The sequence below is a fragment of the Drosophila serrata genome, unplaced genomic scaffold, assembly GCF_035046125.1.
Source record: "Drosophila serrata isolate PLE 108 unplaced genomic scaffold, ASM3504612v1 contig_228, whole genome shotgun sequence".
Taxonomy (NCBI): domain Eukaryota; kingdom Metazoa; phylum Arthropoda; class Insecta; order Diptera; family Drosophilidae; genus Drosophila; species Drosophila serrata.
The window spans coordinates 375,562-392,764 of record NW_028257126.1 but is presented as its reverse complement, the minus strand read 5'-3'; the positions used below and the strand labels follow the sequence as shown (position 1 = coordinate 392,764).

The 17,203-nt window shown below is 39.2% G+C and overlaps 1 protein-coding gene across 5 annotated transcripts in view; it reads left to right on the top strand.

Annotated features, from left to right (window-relative positions):
• LOC110188097 (Shal K[+] channel interacting protein) overlaps positions 1 to 17,203 on the top strand; it is a 148,085-nt gene that overhangs the window by 10,754 nt on the left and 120,128 nt on the right. For all 5 annotated transcript variants that reach the window (XM_086829894.1, XM_086829893.1, XM_086829891.1 and 2 more), the window contains exon 2: positions 16,203 to 17,006. In XM_086829894.1, coding sequence (XP_086686020.1) covers positions 16,647 to 17,006 — 360 coding nt within the window. In that variant the 5' untranslated portion in view covers positions 16,203 to 16,646. The remainder of the gene's footprint in view (positions 1 to 16,202; positions 17,007 to 17,203) is intronic.

The following is a 17,203-nucleotide window of genomic DNA, read 5'->3' as shown; positions in this document are numbered from 1 at the left end:
GATGATGATGACGATGCAGCAGCAGCACCTCCATTGTAGAAAAGGAAGAGGATGAGGAAGCCCAGTGCTGCTGCGTCCACTCTAATCACTATATGCATCAGGCTTGATGGCATTAGTTGGACTGCTGGGAGCTGCCACTGCTGGATGGATGCCACTTGAGTTGCTGCCATCTCGACTCTCAGCTGATGGCGACGACGAGTGCGAGTGCGGACTGTTTGGCAGCTGTTGATTCCCGCATTCGTTGTTAAAAGCCGAGATTCGTGGCCAAGATGGATGGTCTAAGCTGTGATGGGAAAATATCAAACTAGTTTTCGGAATAAACCCCCCAAAAATTGACTCTCATTCAATATTGTTGTAAAGCAAAACTGTGTAATTAAGTCGAATTTTTCCTGGCTGTTATTAAAACAAGTTGGCTATTTTTACAACTTGGTCATTAACTTTGTGGAAAGAAATCTGTATCTATTCATCTTTCTTTGCTGTCGTCCTATCTGGTTTCTCCTCGCGGCCTAATTTTGTGTAATTTTTTCTTTACTCTTTTTTTGTGTTATGAATTTGCTGGAAAATTGCAATTTTATGTGCAATTTCTTGTGGCCCTCCTCTCTGTGGAACGCCCAGCTGCTTTGCTTGGCCCCGCCGGCTTACATTTATTAGAATAATTTAATTGCTTATTAAATCATCTTTGCCTTCATGAATCTTTTCTCTTCTCGTTTCTTTTTAATTTTTACACAGCGGCCTTTTGTGTACATTTTAAAGTTGATGCGGGCCTCCCGGCCCTCTGGCAGCATCCGATTTTGACACAATTTTGCAGTTGAGCGGCATAAAAAAATATATACATATAAATTTATATATATATCAAGAGAGTGAAAGAGAGAGAGAGAGTTGTAGAAAGGGTTGCTGTTGTCGGATTCCCCGACGCTATGCATTATGCATTTTGCATTTCACCAGCATCGTCATCCCTTTTTGCCACTCAAAATTTCAGCTGCATGCCTCAATGCACTTTGCACTGAAATAGAGAAATTCCACTATTTGGTTTCTATTGCCGGCATTGCTGTTACCCCTTTCATGCAACTGGTTTTTTGTGTGTGCATCGACAAAAAAAATAAAAAAAATATATATAAAAAAGGAGAGAAAATAATGCTTACAGCAAATATAAACATGCAAAAAAGTTGAACAAACTTTGCTGGCTGCTGGTGCTCACTGGGTTTTTCTTATTTTTTATTTTTATTTCAGCCTTTAGGGCGGAGGTTGAGCCTGCTCTGGAAAAAATGAAGGAATACAACAAATAGCACATAGAAAACCATAACACTGCGATGAGAGTCGCCTGGGATTAGTCGTTTTGGGGGATACACTTTCACTACCAGCAACTGCCAGAGTTTTCGAGGAGGAAGTTGATGAAATAAATGTTTAATTTTAGTGTTTTGCTTTGGGGACAACATAAAACTAGCCAAAAATAGAGAGACTATTGAAAACTGTCTTTGTTTCTAAAAAGAAACTAATTTGAGATTATAGGATCATCATTAAAGTAATTCGTTCCCTGTATTTTTGTTTGGTCTCTTGAGTAATCCAGCTATAAATTAAATTAAGCCATTCATTAATATATTGAATTAATTATAAACCCAGGTTAAAGTTATTCTTGTTTTCACTTTTGAATTTGATTTCGGAAAATATGAATATTTAAACGTTTATTAATTAACTTTTCTTGGATAATCTCTTGTTAAAATATTTATTCAAATTTCAAAGTAATAAAAACTTAAAACCTTCAATGGATTATCTTATTGAGAAACACTTTAAATGTTACCCTGACTTTCTAGTATTTATCTATGCAACTTTTCTTAGAAATTCGATATGCCCTAGCCTCGGAGAACTTAAACTGGAATAGGGGAAAAATAGCAGAGCCGTGAAATGGAAACTGCTGTCCAAATATGAATCAAACCATGGCCCAGGCACGACCCAAAGCCAAATGGGCCAGAAGACCAGCAACAGACCAAGAATGGAGACACGGAGGAGGTCCTCCAGGCCGCACTCACTTCCAGCTTTCAACTCCTTACTCCTCACTCCTCAAACTCTGGGCTTTTGGCCAACTGGTTCAGATGGTTCAGATGTCTGCCTGCTGCTGTGGCTGTTGCATTGTCTTGTGGCTTTGGCTGCAGTTGCACTTGGCGCTGGTTTTTGGCTTTATTTTTATATGCCTGTGTGTCTGTTTTTGTGGGTTTTCCTTTTTACTTTTGCCGGCCGCTGGTTTTAACCAATGGTCAAGGCGTGTTCTCTGTGTGTTCAGTATGTTCTGGTCATGTTTCGGTTTCGTTTTTGCCATTAAAAAGCATTTTTAGCGTGTCTGTATTGTATTGTTGTTGAAGCATAGTTGCAACAAGCTTTTTACACATGTCCAGCTGACCTAATTCGCTGTATATATATATATATTTAAATTTTCATATAGCCTGCCCAACTTTTATGGCATTTTCTATACTGTTTTTCCTGGATAAGTGCATACGTATTTTGTGTGACTAACCGAGTTTCATGTGTGAGTTTTTTTCGGGCCAATTAAGAGACGGCACTCCCCCCAAATCAAAAATGTTATTTGGCCACAAAAGTCCTAAATCAACAAGCCCGTAATCCAAATACATCCCATAAAAGGGGCGCCAAGTGTTGACAATATCGAAATGTTTTTGTTGGTTCAAACTATAAAGTATTTGTGTAAATATTGTTGTTCGCCTGATGAAATTTGATTTCTCGAGCTAATGCTAATTTTCACTCTAGCAAAATCTGTAAATAAACAAATCCATAACAATGGCAATTGTATGGGAAAATTCGAGGGAAAAATGCAGTGGTCGAAATCAACCACCCGAAAGAGCGTTGATGGAAACATGTTTTCATTAGGCGAAATTATCAGAGGAAAAGCCTACCCCGTATAGTATGTGATTTGATTTTCAATATTGTTCCAGGCACACTCTTCTCTATATCCATCCAGCTGTCCAGTCATCAATACTTGTCGCACAAATCCTTTACACCATCCCCTCCTTGGCCAGGAAGTTCATTTATTTTGTGTTTAACAGCATTTAGGGATTGAAATTTTCCACGCATTGTCTTATTTGCACACCCCGAGAAGCGATGAAAAGTCGCTCGGGGGTTGCTAAATAATTTATTTCCTTCTATTTTTTTTTTTTTTGCTCCCAGCTAATGCCCTCCAAGTGTAAAGTCCTTTTTAGGCCTCCTGATTTGTCCATGGATTAATTTGACCCTGAGCTGGAGTTTTTCCTCTTGTTTGGGATATATTTAATTTATTTGGGTCTTTTGTCTAGAAACTGACCATGCAAAACTTTGGCCTCCAAAACACTTGGGACTTCAAAAATAATAATACCGCCCAAAAAAACGAGGAATGAAAGAAAAATCAGTGGCCAAAACCCCAAAAAGCAATTTCTATGCACAGGCAACAACATAAAGTCAATTTACAGCACGAGTACTAAAAGAAAAATACACAAAAAAAAAAAATCCAAATAGAAATATAAAAAAGTACACAAAAAGTCAGGGCCAAAGTCAGGCTGCCAATAAATCCGGAACGAATCCTTTTGCCAACAGCAGTGGCAAAGAACAGGAAAGGATCTACGCTTCAGTGCATTTTTGATGGACGTATCCGAGCGTAGCATATTGATGGCAAGTTTTGCGCATTTTACGGATATTGCACAATTTCTCTTTCTCTTTTTTTTTATTTGGCTTTGCACTCTCACTGCGAAAAGTCGAAAAAAATGATTAATTATACAGGCAAAATGGGCGTGATTGAGGCAAACGTTGTGCGAGACTTTTAATTGGCTTTTGAGTCATCGACTAATAAAGATTAATTGTTTTTTAAAGGCAAAAATGTTGACAATGCGTCGGGACAGAGAGTGAAAGGAAGGGTATAGCAGGGAAGGGAAATTTGCAGGAATGTTCACGAGAGAGAGGCCAAAGGACACTCGGATGTGTCTGTGCCCAGGACATGCCAGTTTATCTATGTCAGCACAGGGGTACGCACTCAATTGGAAGATTAAATGCAAGCCAACAGTATGTTTGGGGTCTGGTCAGGGTGTGATCTCTTCAGGACAGTGCGTTTCTTGAGTGTAAAGGCGTTTCTTAACATTTTTTGAAAATCTAATAAGAGACACAGGGTCAGATTTTTAATGTCAGGTTCAATTTGTCAATAAAGTAACTTTTTTTCAGAAGTATATAAACTTCTAATTCATACTTTTTATTGAAAGAACTATGAACTTTAATAAACATCTAACCGTAGGTTACTTAGCTAAGATATATTTAATATTAGACAGCAATTGTTCTTAAACTTGTAACTAACCAAAAATTTAAAAAGATATAACCCTAGGTCAACTTTCTAACCATTGGTTAAATTAAAACATAGAAAGTGTTCTTTGAATTAACACAAAACTAAAAAAAATATAAAAACAGTTTTGGCTGAGTAAATAATCTCTGTTTAATTTCTAGCAAATAGATTTAAATTAACGTACTTCTTACTGTACAAAACCATAAAGTTTAACCATAAGTTATATTGCTATCCGCTGGTTAAATAAAGACGAATACTATTACTTACTTGTAACTGAACCAAACTAGAAAACGACAAAAGCTATTTAATCCCTTCTTAGCTTACTAACTTCTTTTTAACTATAAACATAAAACATAACCAAATTAACCTAAGGTTATTTGGCTAACCTCTTGTTAATCTTTGACAATGCAATTTTATATTTTTAAAACCTTTTTCTAGAAAAATCTACACCTTATAAATAAGGAGACTTAAGCTTTTCTATTTTGCTTAACAACCTACAAAAGGAATTCATTTTGGAAGCTTCCCATTCGCCTTATGCTTGCGATACGCACTGTAGCTCTCTAGTCTCCGCGTCTGGCACCTTTTTTTCCTCTCGTTTCCTTCAGACAATGTGTTATTGTGTTCCCCCGCGTGTCGCTTTCGGTTGCATATATGCGATGGTGGTGGCTACTGTGGACCGTCCAATGGCAGGTCGAACTTTTCAAATGGGCCGCTTGATGTGGCTGCTGCCGATGCTGCTGCTGTTGCTGTTGCTGTTGCTGCCTCATCCATTTTTGCGTATGAATTGCAAAACGCCGCACATATTTCACGTTATTGTTTGGTGGGGTTTGCTGGTTGCTCGGTTCCCCGTCTGTCTGTCTGAATGTCTGAGTTCTGGGTAAAGCTGGGTAAAGGTAACCCTCCTCCGATCCTGTGGCATTCCAAGTCGTGCCACATATTTGATATATGTTTCGGTGTCGAGCATGAGTTAACTGTGTCACAGGCATCGTAAATTTTCGCCACATTTTCCAGGGAGATGCGTTGAAAGGAGGAGTGTGTGGCATCGTGTGGCATGGATGAGTTTGGAGGATGGTTGCAGTGGAATTGCTAGAAATAATCGTAAAATGATGAAGTCGTTTGCAGCAATATGAACTTGCAACTTGGGGACCGAAGCGAAATAAATGATTTGTGAGTGTCTGCCGAGTGACTTTCTGTGAGTTTACATATTTGCGGGTGGGCTGGCACTAAATTATCATATTTCTTTCTTTTCGAATCGCCAGAAGAGGGGGGAAATTAGTTTGAGTAGTGGCTAATGTGAGGACTAATTAGGCGGCTGCAATTGCACTCTCAAGTGGCTGAGAACAATGCAACTGTCAAACGGCAGGACATATCATCGGTTCACATATATATATATAGTATACTCTATATATGTGGGTATATTTTTGTGTCTGACTGTCATGAAAAATGATACACGAAACTGGCTTTGGCCAGGGGCAGCTGCCTTCTGCCCTTTATTTTCTGCCTCTGGGCCCTTTTGTTTTATGCCGCCAATGGTTCATTGTTGTGTCTGTCTCTCTCCGTCTCCGTTTCGAGTATAATTTCGTTTAATATTGTTCATTTTAGTTGTGTAATTGTGCGACGTTGTCAAATGACAACTCCACCTCCGCGGCTTCCTTCGGTTCACTTTCCTTTTTCAATTTTTCATTTCAACCGAATTGTTGTCATCCTCTTGGGTTTTTTTCTTTCTGTCTTCGTATTGTTCCTGGCGGCGGCAGATCAGTTTACAGGCTATGAGGAACAACCTGGCCGAGGGTCGCGTGGGCATCGGATATACGCACACAGATATATATTTATATATAGAACTACCTGCCTTGGTCCTCAGATCGCCGCTCTGTCATATCTGCACATTTATATAAATATATAAATATATATATAGGGTACAAGGTATAAGGGTATTTGGTATAAATGTGGCTTAAAGGCCAGCGCCACATTTTGACATGACATTCTCGAGTTTTTTTATCTGATCAGTCGGTTGGAAAATTTCGTGCTGTTCCCTGAAGCAATTCGTCGTATATCCTATCGTAATTTTCATTAATGGTCTGTGGCGACTCAGTTTTATGGGGCATCTGTCTGAAGACGAGACGAGAGATCTTTGGCTAATCAAAATGATGAAATTTCAATTCTTTTCCGTGGGTTCTTCCCTCTGAAATTTGAGCTAGTTGGGGTCTCTCTTGATGGGTTTTTAGGGTAATGTGGTTTGACACTGATTTGGATATGTTTTGAGTGCAGAGATTTGACAGGATTTTGGTTCATGAGGGAGATAAAATGTTAAAAGGTTCAGAGATTATGATGAGATAGAAGCACGATCTTGATATGTTATTTAAAGATCTAAAGCAGGAATGAATGACAGTTGGTCAATCTGTGATTTTTGGTTTCTTTTAATTTCTAAAAATGCCCTTAAGCTAAAAATATACTAAAATTCGCAAAGGTATCTCGAGAGCATCTTCTTATAATATTTATGCTTACAAATCAAACCTAATTCGCTAAACTCTTTCCTGATTAAGCCCAAAGATTAATCATTAATAAACGAACAGATGCTTAATGCTTAAAATGATTAATTACTAATAAATAGAAGTAAGTTATTAACCCGCATACAACAGTTCAAACGTTAAGAAGTTTAAAGTTGAAGTTTGTTTAAGACAAACTCGACGATGAAAGCAGCCCAAAGCTAACAAATTGCTCGGATCATGAGGTGGTTATAATTTTTAAAAGTTTCCTAAACATTTACAAATTGCCACGATCATGATGATGGTCCATGATCGATATATGTACATAGCTTTTGGTCAAGGGCAATTCCAACCCTTCCTTTTTTTTGTTATCACATAGTCACGCCTATAGAGGCTTGTATTTTCAATTGAGCCCCCTTAACCCCCTCTTGGCTGATGGAGCTTTTTGGCCCTTACTGCCAATCTCCCGTGGCGAGTGCGTGAGGCGATCGAAGAAACGCACTTGGAAGTCATTAATCAAGGCCCACTTAAAGACATTTAAACGCTTACGAATTGTGGCAAGAGGCCCGGACACGAATCGATTTACAAACGATAACGATTTACTTTTTGTGTGTTTTATCCCCGGTTTTATTATTATTATTATTATTATTGATACAATGCCGTTTGTGTTAACCGCTGCCATAAATTCACTTTATTCGAGCATCGGAATCGGCGACGCATGCGCCGAACGCCGCTGGGCACAAAGGCAGCGATGAAATCTCAATAAGAGAGCTGGGATCGCTTGGCAAATCGGAATGTAAATTTTGTCGCTTCCCGGGAACTGATTTATATCTGCAGTCAGTCCCCCAGTCTCAGTCTAGTTTATTATTCATTGGAAAAGCAGCCTCACTCGCCGCCATGATGAACTCGATGAAGTCAAACTGAACAGAAAACTCTGGCCCGGCAATACCCATAAAAATGATGGCAAAATCAAAGCCATAGCCACGGAGTCATAGTCTCAAAGCCGGAGCTTTGAATTTCAATTAATTTGACTGACTGACTGATGGACTGACTGCCCGAGGGAGGAGAGACCCTCGTAAATGTGGGCATTTTCATTTTTATGGGTTAATTGCCATTGTACGTTTGCCTCGTTTCGCTTCGGCTTGGTTCAATCAAAGCCAAATGATGGCAAAAATATATAAAAAAGGAGACCAGCGGAAAGAGTGTGGTTTATTTGCAGAGGAAGAATTTGTTGTGATTTATGTGACTTCTTGGGGTTACGAAAATTGATAAAAGACGTGCCACCAATGGAAATTACGAGAGGCAAACGCTGTGGCACATTGACAAAATGCTAAATTGGAAATTAATCAATGAAAAATGAATGCCAAATTAATATTTATGGCCCGAAAAAAAACCCCAAGACCCAATTAATTCCATCAGATTTAAATATGAAATATTATTCAGATTTGTTCATTTCATTTCGTTTAATTTTTTTTTTGTAAAATGTAATTGAGACTTTGCCTTCCTGCAAAAGGAATATTAAAAATGCATTATTATTGGTTAACAATCCTACAAAAATTCCCGCAGAGTTAATGACGGGAAAAAAAGAATGAAAATTAAAGAAATTAATGCAATTATTTTATCACACCAACAATTCATTTGTGTAAATGGTATTGGCATAATAACAATTAGACCTGCGGCTAAAAGAGTTCCACAAAGTGCGATCTCTGTACCGTGGAACAATGGTTTAAACGGGTTTTTAAAAATAAAAACTTAAATTTAAGTTTAATGGTTGTTTACCAAGTAAGTCGCTCCCCATTTGGCCAGAGCACACACACATCAAAATAATAATCATTGTAATTATAGTCGATGCCATAGTAATAATCATAAAATTGTGAAAAATATTCGGACCAGTGGACGAGTAAATTGCCTTGCCAACTTTTGACCATTTTTCCTGGCTGTCTGGATGCCCTTGCACCCTGCCAATCCTTTTGCACATCAGTGTCTGTGCTGCACACAAATTATGCCTGCATTTAAGTAATTGTTGCAACTGATGACAGCCCTGCCTGTTGTTGCATGCCATCCTTCTCTGTCTCTGTCCCTGTCTCTGTCATTTTGCATTAAAAATACTCAACAAAAAATAGCAATAGCAGTATAAAGTGGCAAGTACAGCAGCGGAATTCATAAACTGCAGCGACGACAAATTGATAGAGGAATGGCAGGGAAAGTGGAGGACATGCGAATGCGAATGCGTTGCATATAAAATTTTATGAAACGCCATAAAAATATTTATAAAATTGTCACCAAGCTGCATGTTTACGAGCATTTAAAAAATAATATTTTCAATAATGCGAAAATTATACAGAAAAAAATTACGAGCTACTGATTGAACGAAAACGGAAATTACAAGATCCCGGCGATAGTAAGCGTATGATTTTTAATTTGTATGTTTTAAAATGTGCGAACATTTAACGGGGTATTTATAAGGAATCGAAATATATATAACATTTACTTATAATAATGATTAATAGTTGAATAAGAGAAGTAAATGTAATCGAGGGGAAAGCAAATATCCTTTTTATATCGACAGAGTTTTAAAACCTTTTTAACAAGTGTCTTAAAGTATGCAATGTTTTTTCTTACCCACCGAATTCAGATCTAACATTTTCTTGTTTAAGTTTTTATAACACTTTCTAGAGCTTTAAAAAGCATTAGTGTGCAATTCCAAACGATATTTAGGGGAATTCCCTTACAAAATAACACTTTCCTCTACAATTTTACACTAATCCATGGCCATTTCCATTTAGAATTTTAGAGGAGTAAGTACGCTCCATTGATTTCGCACAGCTTTTGACAGTTGAATGCATTTTTGATGCTCATTTTTGGGGGGAGGAATGTCGTCGATGGAGATACATTATGTGCACATGTACATATCTGCAACAGGATTGCGTGAGTGCTGCACGTGTCAATGGCACCGCACTCGCACGTTCTAGCAGCAGGAGGTACGGATGTGCAAAATCAGGAGAATATTTCACACTTGCTCGACTGCCGCTGACTGACCCAAAGCAATTCAATTCAATCCTCTCCACCCCGCCGGGGCACGCAATTCCGAATTCAGACTAATCCAAAGAGCATTTCTGACACTTGCTGCCTTCGTCACCCCCTCCGTGGCGTGCCTTCGTTACTAATGACTTGGCACTTTTCGCAGGACAGCATCAGGGGCAGGAGCAGGCGCTGAGGCTGGAGCCAGAGCAGCAGGCAACCTGTGCCACGCCCTTGGCTGTCAGGCATTTGTCATATTTCTGTCAAATAAGCGCTTTTAATATTGATAGCTGCCGCCGCCACTGCCACCACTGCCGTCGCCTGCCACTGTCAACAGGATGTTGGCTTCAGCGCGCTTTCAGCTCCAGATTCGAGATTCGCCAGGAATCAGCTTCAGTTCCCAGCTTCAGCTCACAGTCAATGCAGCTCGGAACGCAATCAGGCGTTTTATGTGAGCAGCTTAATGGGAATTTATTGCATTTCAGCCAGTTGCCCGATGCCACCCGCTTCCGATGCCGCAGCAGCAGCAGCGGCAGCTCTCTTGGCCTTACATAATGAGTCTCCATTTATTTCCTTTTCATCTTTTACTTTTCTCCTTTTTCCTCCCAAAAAAATAAAAATCAATAAGTATGCAAACGTCTCGCTGAGCTGCCAAATTTTGATTATGAGGGTTAACGATTTAACATTTCCAAGGGGTCATGATGAGGATTTATAGATGGCTGTTTGACTTAACTGTAGCGCCATTTGTTTGCATAACAAATTATAGGAGATGAAGGCCTGGCCCGGGCCTGTCAGTCAGCAGGCGGGCAAACTAAAAAATAGCAGAAAAAAAAAAATAAATAAAAACACAGAAATTATGGAACATTGAAAACATTAACTTGAGACTCAAAGTTTAAGGCCCAGCTCGCTGAAGCCACCTGCGCGGCTTCCTCCTCCCAATCGGTCTTGACCACCCGCTGTGCTCAATGTGAAAAAAAAAAACAAAAAAATGAAATCCAAAAAAATGATATAAATTTATTTATACTGTCTTGGGGGCATTTGCCTCGTCGAGTGTGTGTCTCGAAATGCAAAATGCCAAAAGGTCATCAGCTTTTGGGCCCAGCATGAAGCATTTTCGCTGTGAGAGCAAAAATTATGATTGCAACATTTCTGGTTTTGGGAGGGCGATGGGCCCGAGCGAGTGCTTCAAGAGACGGGGCTTATTTTTATTATAGTCAGTTATAGCCCTCGGTTATGGGTTATAAAACTAGAGTACCAACATTAATTGAGGGGCTGTGATACAACTTCAATTGAAGGAAATTCATGTATGAGAGACTAATTAACACAAGAGATAGTCTTACTTGAGTCAGGGTCTTTTTATAGAAGCCTTGAGGAACAATTGCAAATCTAACTAAATTGATATAGAAATATTTGCAGTTAAGTCATAATTATTTGATGCTTTTATAAATATATATTGATACCTACAGGACATTTTTTTACAAAGATATTGTACGGACATCCGGCTTCTGAGAGGTGCGACCTTAACCGGATGTTTTGCAAAATAAATAATAAGAGTTTTCAGTGTTTTCCGCGACTTATGACGAATATATTTTTTGTTTTGAAGCTAAATTGATACAGGTAACATATATGTTTCAAATTATAGGTTTAAAATATAAACAGTTTATCCGTTGTTCTATTTGCTGTGATAATCCTTGAAAAGTATTTACAAATAAAAAATGTATTAATTAATGTCATTGATTAGCAATATTTTCCTCCAGGCACTAAATGTTTTATCATTTACCATTTTAATTGTAATGAATTGTGTAATTTTTCTGCTTTCACAAAAACATTGATAACTAAATTTATTAAATGCAATTTGAGTTTGCATTAATGATGGCTTAATTAATAGACTTGCTCTGGTTTCATTTATCAATCTATATATAAATTTATTTTATTATGCCCAATCAATAATTGTTTTATACCTTCTCTGGCCTGTGCAATTCAAGATTCATTTATTGCAGTCAGGGACAACCTCCTCTTTCGAGTCAATTGCTTCTTAATTGCCAAGCAAGACTTCTTGAATTACCTACCTATCCCACCTGTCTCCTGATTCGTGTCCGAGCAATCAATTCCTTAAAGTTTACACAACAATTGCGGTTTAATTAGAGTCATGCATACTACATTATAAATGCCAAAGCCAAAGACATGTGTGTGAATCTGAATCTGAGACGGAGTCTGGTTTAGTCTGTGGCTTGCTTTTGGGACAGTTCTCAATATTTATTGCTGGGTGTGGCCTGTCGGCCCCTCCACCTGGCATAATGGCATTAAAAAGGGGCTAGTCTAAGTCGAACATTTAAGGTTCGAAATTCGTAATTAATTTATTGAATGCGTTCGTTCGCTCGTTCACTTTCCGTTCCACGAGTGTTTAGTGTGTGCGCTCCGGAGGTTGTAAAATTTTAATGTCCACTTCATTATCTCGACTTGAAAATCTAATTACCAAAAGTGACTGCTGCAATGTCCCTTCTCGCCCCAGTTCCGATCCGTTCCCTTTTTGGGTTCGTTTTAGTGACAGTAGCCTGTCTCCGGGACATTCTTGAAGTGCTCAAGTGCCGAATTGCTGCGGGTTTCGGCCTTTTTCTGCTGCTGCTGCCGGTGCAGCTGACGCCACAAAAGTCGACAATTTTTGTTGGTTTTTTTGTTCGGGCTCAATTAAAGAGTCGAACTGAAACCGAAACTTGGCTGGCTGCCGACTTGGCCCAGGCCTTTATTATCTTGATGAGCGGCCAAACTATTTTACGAGCTCAACAACAAGTTAATTAGCCGCTGGTATTAATGCCCCTCAGTGGCGGCATCATCGTCGGCATTTGCTTGATACAAAAATTTTATGTTGTCAAATGGATTTTGACTCTGTCCAGTCAGAGCGACTGACTCTCCTTAGTTCCACTTCCTATCATTAAAGAAGACGCCCCGGTCTCCATCGTCATCTCCATCTCCATTGGCCTGGCAATTTATTTGCTTTTCCTTCTTTATTTTGCTGTTTAATTTTTATTGCTCAGTGACCAGCCCAGAGGGGGGACTATGCAAAAATTGTATAAAAATGTCTATATATATATATAATTGTATATATCTGTATTTGCTCAGCTAATGATTATAATTAGATTGCCCCGAGAAGTGCGTGGTCTCTGGGCCATCTTAATTGCCATTAAGTCAAAGTCTCGCGAAGCGACGAGCGTGTGAACATTTTGTTTATGCCGTTTCCGTTGAGCACCTGCACAGCCAACAAAAAATACAAAAAAAATATATACAAAAAAACGACAAAAAATAATGATAAATGAAATCAACGAAAAATTGTTTCGCCTGGCTGTGCAAATAATTTTTAATTAAATGGCAATTGCGCATACGCCGCGTGTCCCCACGAGATGTTAGAAAGATAAATCGGTAGACAGCCAAGTGCCAGCTGACACAGCTGTTGGCGACGTGTTGCAATTGCTGTTTGCTGTTGCTGTTGCTATTGCTATTGCTGTTGCAACTGCAACACTAGGCCATAAACCAAACAATCCCAATTGTAATTTGCTTGGCCGTTTATTGAGCCGCAATTTGATTTGCCCGGCAACACCTCTCACAATTGTCTTAGCGCTAAGGCCAAGAGTCAAACACGACTGCGACTCTGGTCGATTCGAGTGACAGCGTTTAAATAAAAGCCGACAAATTAAACTTGCTGAAGAAACCCAGAGTTCCAGGGAAAAAAATCATTTTGTATAAAATGCGTTACGACAAACACGCCCACACGATATCAATTTGTTGTTGACTGAAGCCAACAACTGCAGCAAAGTCCGTCCGGCCGCAATTTATTGTCGATTTCGATGATGTTGCATTAAATTGTTTCTCAGTTCCAGCACTCTTCCCCCTCTGCGTGGGCGGAAGATACGAAATTAAACAGAAACATAAAAGAAAAATCAAAATAAAAGCAAAACAAATCGAGCCCCTGACAAATTTTGACCCCAACTCCAAATGCAAAGGCATTAGGTCGAAAGTGAAAGGGTTTTACCTATCCTATTGCCTGGCATTTAAGTTTAAATTCTGTTTTATGAAGTCTTTAAATATATTGTGATTGATTTATAATGCAAGTTTATGAGGGAATCCCCGAGTGTTAGTTAGTTAGTTAGTTAGTTAGGTAATAACAACATAGCAAGTCAATAAAGCAGGAAACATACTAAAGTACTTTCAGCTCTTGGGCACAATAAAAATGCCATATAATCTTTGTACTCTTTTGCCTTAAAACTTCTTGAGAAGAGAAATGTAATTTGAAATAAATTGAAGCCTTTTTCCATTTCCATTTACCAATAATTTGAAATGACTTTGCCAATCAATCAGGCCACGTAACTTTAGCTACACAATTTTCCATTAAATCATTCAAATAAAAGTACTCGAAATGGTAATTGATTCCACAGACTCTTCAAAATCACTTTCGCAGCAATTTGCGATTGATTTCCGCTTAGCGCAGCAAGTAAAAGTTCAATTCATGACATTTGGTCGACAGTTTTATTGGTGAATAATTGGTCATCATTGGAGTATTTTGTACGCCGAACGTATCGAATCGCATCGAACTCGTCCATGATTGATCTATTCAATGCCAATGAAAATGAAAATGGAAACAAAGCAGCTGCCACGGCAGACAACAGCGGGAAAAATGAGGAAAAACAAAAACAGCAGCAAGAGAAAAACACTAGGGAAGAGCAACACAGAAATCAAAACAAAAAAAAAAAAAGAAGGAAAGAAAAAGAAAAACAGGAATCAGCTTAGTCACAGGGGAAAAGCTGTGGGGAGTGGAACATAAATTATATGATATGTTTGTCCATCCTGCCCTAAAGGTGTGGGGGTGGTGATATGGGGCGAGGCCTTGTGGATTATGGAAACGATTGTACCCGGTAACCGAATACGGAAACGGGGTATATCGAGTGCCTTTAGAGTGTGGATTTGATTGATTACGAACTGCATTGGCAAGATTATTCATAACTATATTCTGAAAATATAATTTTTCTGGAATTCTATTCTATACATAGAATTCTATAAAAAGGAGAAAAGAAATATAGTCCCTTTAAATTTAAGAAACTACCTAAAATATATTTATGACACAGTTGTATTCATTTATTTATATAAATGTGTAATTTAATTCACATAAATCAAGGCGCGACTATTATTAAAATACGTATTATTAATTGCCAGGCAGCCTGACATTTCCCGACTATTTCATATTTTTCCTGTAACCATTTTAAAGCAGTTTGTCACTGAGTTCATAATTGTGAACTTCATGTTTACTTTCTTCTATATTTAGTTAGGTTAAATACTGTTTTAAAAAGCATTGTTCTTTTATGAATTTTAAGCTCTAAACTATTCGTCATTAGCATAAAAATTGATTGCATATGGCCATTCAAATGAATGGTCGTTATGTGTCTTGTTATTAAAAAAACTTTTTGCTAAGACCTCTAATCAGGAGTAATAAACCGAAACTGGAAAATATTTTAAATAAATCGTGTAAATTTAATGGGCATTCTTTTATTCTCCACTAAAAAAACATCGTGATTATGTTTGCTGTTGCTCTTTTGCTTCTGCTCGTTGACGAGCCAAAGCAACCACTAAAATAATCCATTAAAGATAAACTAAAAGCAAACACTAAACTTTAGCGCTAAGCCGAAGGCAAACCGCAGCGCACCCACACCCACACACCCACGCACCCCACCGCGCATACCGTGAATGGGATTGATAATCAATCATTTATCAATGAGTCGAAGCGCGGCAGGCAGGCACACGCCTTGCCAGAAAAAAGTATGTGTAGTATAAGCTTTTAGTTTGCGTTTAACGCCTCATGGATTCCCCAAAGCGGAAGCCACTTTGGGTGTGAGTGCTGTGTGTCTATATGATAAAGTGATATGTCTGCTTGAGTAGAACCGCCTGCACGCATTATGAGCCTTCTGCCTTCGATAAGGAATTCCCGCCCAGAAGATTGTGGGAATTTTCAGTGGATGGGGAAGTGAGTATACTCATCGTATTCGCAAGGGAGTGCATTTCGAACAAGCCACAGCCAGCTGCTGCTGCTGCTTCTGGGCTTAATTAATGTTCAAGCGCTTTCCAGAGTTCTGATTTGAATCTCGTCATCAACATCAATTGTGGTCATACCCGCGGGTTCTATTGATTTGTACCAGATATGTATATTATGGTGGGAATTTCAGATTTTTCCCGGGTTACGGCATCTATTTTGCATGGACACATGCGGGCAGACATTTCAAATTTATGCAATTTTCCGGCCGTTTTCTAAATTATTTATTACTAAATGTGGAGGGGAAAATGGCTTAACGTTTTTTGTTTTCGCTGACTACAAAACTCTCGTTTTCATTTTATTCTTGCAGAAGCAATGCGGAGCAGCGGCAGCGCCACATCAAAATGAGGATGAGGATAAACCAGAGCGTTGGAGCAGTCTGCGATTATGCTAGAAATGCTCAAAGTGCGATATAAATTTTTATGAGTGTACGCGTTGAATTTTTACGACTGTCCGCAGGAGGGAGCAGCAGGGACAGCAGGCGCAACAAAAATGTAAAGCGAATCCAACGGAAAGGACGACGATTTAAAACAATACTACAGGCTTAAAGTGCCAACGGAAATTGCATGCAACGAGGACCTGCTGGAGGAGGCGTGGCACTAGGCGCCCCCCGAGCACGTGACGCAAAACTAATAGACGCCATTTTGTAGCGGTAATTGGCAAGGCACACGTAAGCAGCTTCGCCTTACGTAACACAGGACACCATCACCCATCACACCCACAGGACTGACTCAGTCCCAACCTCAACCTCATTATGGCCGTTAGCAACATTGTCTGCGAATGGCTGAGAGCCCTGGGCCTGGCCCAGTATGCGGAAAGCTTTCTGGACAATGGCTACGATGATCTGGAGATATGCAAGCAGGTCGGTGATCCCGATCTGGACGCCATCGGCGTCGAGAATCCTGCCCATCGACACAAGCTGCTGAAGAGCATACGATCGCTGAGGGAGAAGGGAGCTGCCTCTGTTTATTTCATGCTCAACGATCCCAATTCCCTGTCCGGCAGCATGGAGATCCTTTGCGAAACCCCGCCCAGCAACGAACTGGAGCTCGTCCTGCGAGAGCAACTGGAAACGGACGGAGTTCGACTCACGGCGCATCCATACTCAACACCGGTAAGTCAGATTATTCTTTTGAAATCCATTTTTACTTAGCTCATTTATTAAAATTTTAAGTTAAAGATTATTAGTAGATAAATCCAGTTATACGAAAAGCCGAAAAGTTGCTCTTCATATTCCAGAGATCTTAAATTGTACACTACTTAGTCTCCTTAGTTTCCCATTAAACTATAGTTGGGTTTTGGCCAAAATTC